The sequence below is a fragment of the Gymnoscopelus braueri genome (assembly GCF_963280865.1).
Source record: "Gymnoscopelus braueri genome assembly, chromosome: 3".
Classification (NCBI taxonomy): Eukaryota; Metazoa; Chordata; class Actinopteri; order Myctophiformes; family Myctophidae; genus Gymnoscopelus; species Gymnoscopelus braueri.
In genome coordinates this window covers 58,242,379-58,248,378 of record NC_137612.1, presented here as the reverse complement: position 1 = coordinate 58,248,378, position 6,000 = coordinate 58,242,379, and the positions used below count along the sequence as shown (strand labels likewise).

Below are 6,000 nucleotides of genomic sequence, written 5' to 3'. Positions count from 1 at the left end.
CGCCGCGATCATTGTTGTTTTTTCCTCCTGCGCGGTGTGGTGAAAAGAAAAGCTCACCACAATCCAGCTCTTGCCGCCCGCGTGCACATGCACAAACGAGCACGCGCGCGAGAATTTCACGGGACCGCGCCCGCCTGCCTCACCGCCCCTCAACTTCTCCGCGTGTCCCAAATAATCGCCCGCCTCTCATTGAAAATTAACCGTGCATTAAATGCTGGTGCCCCAGAATAGGGACGTTAAGAGTTCATGAGGTTAAAACTTCAGCCCTATTTAAACTTTGTCTATTTGAGAATAGCCGATCTACAAGCTAACAACACGTCGCATGATCTTGTAGATCGGCTATTTTCAAAACATTTTTATACATTTTAGACATGACAACTTGTGAAACGGAACAATGACTTCACTCACCCGACCGATACGCATACAAAGTCCAGAATGTTCCAGCAATTGCGTAAGTAGGCGTCATCGTGGAAGAGAAAGCCGTACGCTACTATCTTCAGAAAGCATTCCACACTGAAGATGATGAGGAAGATGTACTCCAAACTCTCCTGAAAGACGATGAAAACAAATATTTATTCACAAACGGTGCCTTTGACAAGTGATTCTCAAAAATTTGAACCCGATTTGGATATTATGTATTAGGCCACGGTGTTGTCCTGGAAAGTCAGGTCTCATTCAAAGCACACATTGCAGCGGTCACTCGATCGATCCTGTAGGAAAACATTCAAGGATTAGACCCTTCGTCACCCAGGAGTAATCCCAGCTCCGTATCCAGACCTCAGTCAAAACTTGACTACTGTAACTCCCTCCTTACTGGCCTCCCAGCATATGCACCTAAGCCCCTCCAAATGATCCAGAATGCCTCAGCATGCTCCCAGTTACTGCCCGCACAGAGTACAAAACCCTGATGTTGGCCTACAAAGCAACGAAAGGTACGGCACCCCCATACATTCAAAGCCTGATCCAACCCTACAACCCCTCCCGCTCACTCAGATCAGCTAACACAGGGAATGTGTCTGAAATTTCCTTAAAACATCAGGGACAACGCTGTAATCTGAAGGCTCACCTCTCCAGACTCAACCTTAGCCCTTAGCACTTGACCTAGCCTTGACGACCATGCAAACACATTCATTGTCAAGTATTAATTAATTAATTCATCCGCCACTGCCAGCGGTTTTACCTTATTTTGAGTCTTTTTGATCCACTGATTATTATTTTCAACCCGGATGTAAACAAACAATGTCTCGGTGGAATGACAAGTCTCTCCTCTTTCCACCGGAACAAAAACAATGCAAGTGCGATCGTCCGTTCTGTAGTTATCGGCAGTTAAATATGTCTCGTTTTTTTTTTTTTTTACATTGTAGTGGACGGGGTTATTTATTTTTTCAAGGCATCGTTCATAGGTTGGCGAAGAGCGCCCTCTAGCGTAATCATGATTTGTTATGCAATATTGCGTCCTTGGCAGTAAATGTGTTAAAGGATAGCATGGTATTTAGAGAGATGCTAGGTTCACCCACTGGCAAAATCATAATTTGGCGCCCATGATGTCATCACTACTATGACGTCATGTTGATAATGCACCAACTGGAGATTTCTCGGATCTGGTACGAATCAGCTTGGGAGAGTTTAGGGATCTCCATATATGGGCTAGTGTTTCAACCAGTCACCGGAGAGTTTGGGGATCTCCTTATATGGCAATAAAAGGGACACAGACACTCCTTCCACCAGGGGACTTGCCGACTGTGCTTGTCGATGGGATTTAACCTCATGAAGCCTAGGGTTACGACCAGGTTTGGGATCCGGAACCGGAGGAACCAAATCCAACATTGAGGAACTGGAATCGGTTGATAATAATAAGAACAAAACGTAGGAAACCAAAACAGGCATTTACTCGCGACCCAGAACAATGGATTCCGCGACCCAAAGATGGGTCCCGACCCAATGTTTGGGAGCCAAAAAGTGGGTCAGTAGTTCAGTTTCTTTATGAACAGATAAACCCTGAAGTCCTCCTCATTGGAGTCCACTGTAGGTTAATTACCAAACGTAGAGGTGTAACTCTATCCTTAAATAACAGAGAGTAGTTCAATGGAGTCCACCTCATCAGTAGTTCAATGGAGTCCACCTCATCAGTAGTTCAATGGAGTCCACCTCATCAGTAGTTCAATGGAGTCCACCTCATCAGTAGTTCAATGGAGTCCACCTCATTAGATGCAGTTGGTACAATGTAAGTTCAGGAGGGAAGACCACACCGGATAACTATCTCCTCCCCCTCGTAATCGCCTCCAATCTGGCCGATATCAACTCCTCCCAAGCTCACCTGCTTGCGATGGCGTTGATAACAACTCCTCCCTTATCTCCTCCTTCCAAACTAATCAAGGGTTGTATTTATACCAAGCCATGCCCGCTCCCATTCATGCTCAATGTTTCTTGCAAGAGGAACACGCACCAAAACAAACGACCAAAACGTAAATTAAAAAGCGAAAATACCGCCGTACTACTCACCACCAGCAAAACCAGCAGCATGGAAGACGACATCAACAATTCTCTCCAGCTCATGGCCTCGGACGAGGAGGACTTCTCCAATGCTGATCCTCCCGTCCCGCCGACAACATCACCACCCGAAACATCCAGCAGACGATTGCGATCGGCATCCACAACACCCGTACCTTCGTCTCTCTCCCGGACCCCGGTCGAGCTTCGCCCACACCCACCACCTCCACCACCCGAACGAGCCGACAACGCGCTCGCCACGCACCCGATTGTCCCGGTCCATACTCCCGCGCCGCTCGCTCCACCACCGCAGCTCACTCCGCCACTCCAGCTCGCTCCACCACCCCAGCCCCACCGCCCACCAGGTCAGTCACCCCACCCATTCGCCCACCATCAGAATGGACCGTAATTGGCCTCCAGAAGGCGTTGCGAGACAAAAATGTTCTATTTTCCCGTGCCGCTCCTAAAGCCACATTGTATTCACTACTCCAATCTGCCGTGTTAGTGAGCTCCTCCCCTCCTGGTCCGTCGCGTCAGCATGACGTCGGACCAGGAGGCTCGAGCGTCGCGTCACCACACCCCGCCCCCGCTAAAAAAGCAACACAAAAAACAGCACGACCGGCTCCAGCCCCCTCCCCCCACCCCCACCACCACCACCAACAACACTATTTCACAGCACCCATTAGCCAGACCACTGACTACCATCACCACCACACCCAGCCTAACCCCCACATTGACGTGTCTCACCTCACCGCCGTGTCTCACCCCACCGCCGCGTCTCACCCCATTGCCGCGTCTCACCCCATTGTCATGTCTCACCCCTCTGTGCCTGCTTCCCCCCCCATGTCAAACATTTTAAATGTTTTGTCTTCCCTGTGCTCGCAGGCTGCACTCCTATCAAATGTATCCTCACACCCTCCTCCACCCCCCATTGTGTCTAACCTCCCTTCGCTTCGGGGGCACCACCTATTTCCAGTATCACCGGCAGTTTGCGGCGATGGCGGCAGCTCGGCTCCAGCAGTGGAACATGGTTACATACTGGGGAGCGCAGGACACCGAGCTGTACTGCCGGCTTTTCGCCGGCAGAACCGCCATCGCCTGCAACCTGTGCGGCTGCCCCGCCCACCCCACCACCGACTGCACCCTGGTCATCAGCTCCCACTCCACCACCCCCGCACCGCCCCCCCGGCCAACCTACAACCCGCAACCAACCTACAACCCGCAACCCCAGGCACTCATGTCCTCCGTCATCCGTCCAGCCAGGGCAAGACCCGACCGTCCCACCACCTTCCCAGCCTCCTCCCAGACAAGGGACCGTCGAGGCCGTCAGCTCATTTTTGTAGGTTCCAAAATGGTGTGCAATAATTTTAATGACCAGGGATGCAATATGTCCTCCTGTAAGATGCTGCACGTGTGCACCTTTTGCAGTGGAGCACACTCCCGCCCCACCTGCCCCCACAATCCCACCAAGCCCTCAGTCAGCTGACTGACGGAGCACCTCGCCACCCCCATCAACATCCCCTCCATAGCCTCGGAACTAGCCTCCCACCCAGATCCCACCTTCGTCCGGTGCTTCATAGACGGCCCAGACTCCTGGCACCTGTTCGGAGTCTGCTGGAGGGGGAAGTACTACTTCGCCGTTAGGCTCACATTTGGTTGCAAGAGCAGCCCCAAGCTCTTCGACAATCTATCAGAACTGCTCTGTTGGATCCTATTAAATAACTACAAAATCCCCTTTCTCGTCCACCTCCTAGACGACTTCCTCTCCGTCGACTTCCCATCATCTCCCCCCGCACGCACTCTGCTCGCCATCAGAACGGCCTTCACGGCGCTCGGCGTCCCCCTTGCCGAGGACAAAACGGAGGGCCCCGCCACCAGCCTCGAGTTCCTCGGCATCCACCTAGACACCATCACCTTCCAAGCCTCACTCCCCCTCGAAAAATTACACAGGATCACCCTCATCATCGCCAACTTCGCAGACACCCCCTCGTGCACCAAGCAGCAACTCCTCTCACTCTTAGGTCACCTTAATTTCGCCACCCGTATCATCCCCCAAGGCCGTTCATTCATCTCTCACCTCCTCTCACTAGCCTCCTCCGTTCCAGCCCTCCACCACATTGTCACCATCACCCCCGAGTGCAAAATGGAGCTTTGCCTCTGGCACAACCTCCTGCACAACTGGAACGGAATTAGTTTTTTTTATGATGACTTTCACTCCTCACCAGAGGACCTCCAATTATTCACTGACGCAGCCCCCTCCGTAGGCTATGGGGGGTACTACCAAGGCAGATGGTTCGCGGAGGAATGGCCGGAGGAGATGTTAGATCCCCAGTGCGACTCCGGTCATTCCTCCGCCTTGTTCGAGCTATACCCCATCGTGGTAGCGGCTTCCCTTTGGGGATCGGAGTGGACCAGCCGCTCCGTCCTCATTCATTCTGATAATCAAGCCACCGTCAATATAATCAACAAAGGTCGCTCCTCCTCACTCCCCATCATGGCACTCCTCCGTCGACTCACCTGGATCACCGTCACCCATAATTTCATCATTCGCGCCGCCCACATCCCCGGTCACCTCAATAGCATCGCTGACTCACTTTCTCGCTTTCTTTTACAGAAGTTCAGGCACTTGGCACCAGAAGCAGACTCTCATCCCACTCCGGCACCTCCATATTCACAAATGACCTTCCCCTGAATCACCCGCTCAGCCACCTCATCCGCCACTCACAACAAGCCATCCTCCAGTCTCTCGCCCCATCCTCACTGTCCACCTACTGGACTGCCTGGAAAAACTTCCAGCTGTTCCACGCCACCTTCACCCTGCACTTCCCGTCACTAGACCTGGCCACACTCACCTCCTACGTCAGCCACTGCCACTACTCCCGGTCCATGCACTCATCCACCATCCGAGTCTACTTATCCGGCATAAATTTCATCGTTAAACTCCTCACCGGCGCCGCTCACCCCTTCCACGCGCACCCGCACGTCGCACTGCTGCTCAAAGGCATCAAACGCCACGAGCCTCACCACCCTCCTAGCCGCCAACCCCTCACAGACAACGTCCTCGCCGACTGCGTCGCCGTCCTCCGTTCCGGTCACTCAGACCCACTCACCAACTCCACACTAGAGTCCCTTTTCCTCCTGGCTTTCTACGGGTTCCTCCGCTGCTCCGAATTCACATCCGCCAACACTAGATTCGACCCGGCTCGCCACCCCTGTCTGTCCGACTTATCCGTCCTCAGCCCATCCACCCTCATCTACACCCTCAAGCACAGTAAGACTGACCAGTTCGGAACGTCCACCCCCATTCACCTTTTCAAACTAGACTCACCCCTCAGCCCATACGAGCCACTCGTCCGCCACCTCGCCATCCGACAGTCCCAAAACGCCTCACCATCCGACCCCCTGTTCATCTCAGAAACCGGTTCCATAGTCACCCGCACCTGGTTTCACCACCACCTCCGCTCCGTTCTCACCAAAGCCGGCTACGCCGCGAACCACTTCTCAGGTCAC

At 53.1% G+C, this 6,000-nt stretch overlaps 1 protein-coding gene across 1 annotated transcript in view; it reads right to left on the bottom strand.

The window, feature by feature from the left end:
• Window positions 1-6,000, bottom strand: part of LOC308079409 (dihydropyridine-sensitive L-type skeletal muscle calcium channel subunit alpha-1-like) — a gene marked incomplete at its 5' end in the record, with an annotated part of 85,997 nt that overhangs the window by 56,120 nt on the left and 23,877 nt on the right. Inside the window, one exon of the mRNA XM_080420877.1 lies at window positions 409-548. Within this exon, the coding sequence (XP_080277003.1) occupies window positions 409-548 (140 nt within the window). The remainder of the gene's footprint in view (window positions 1-408; window positions 549-6,000) is intronic.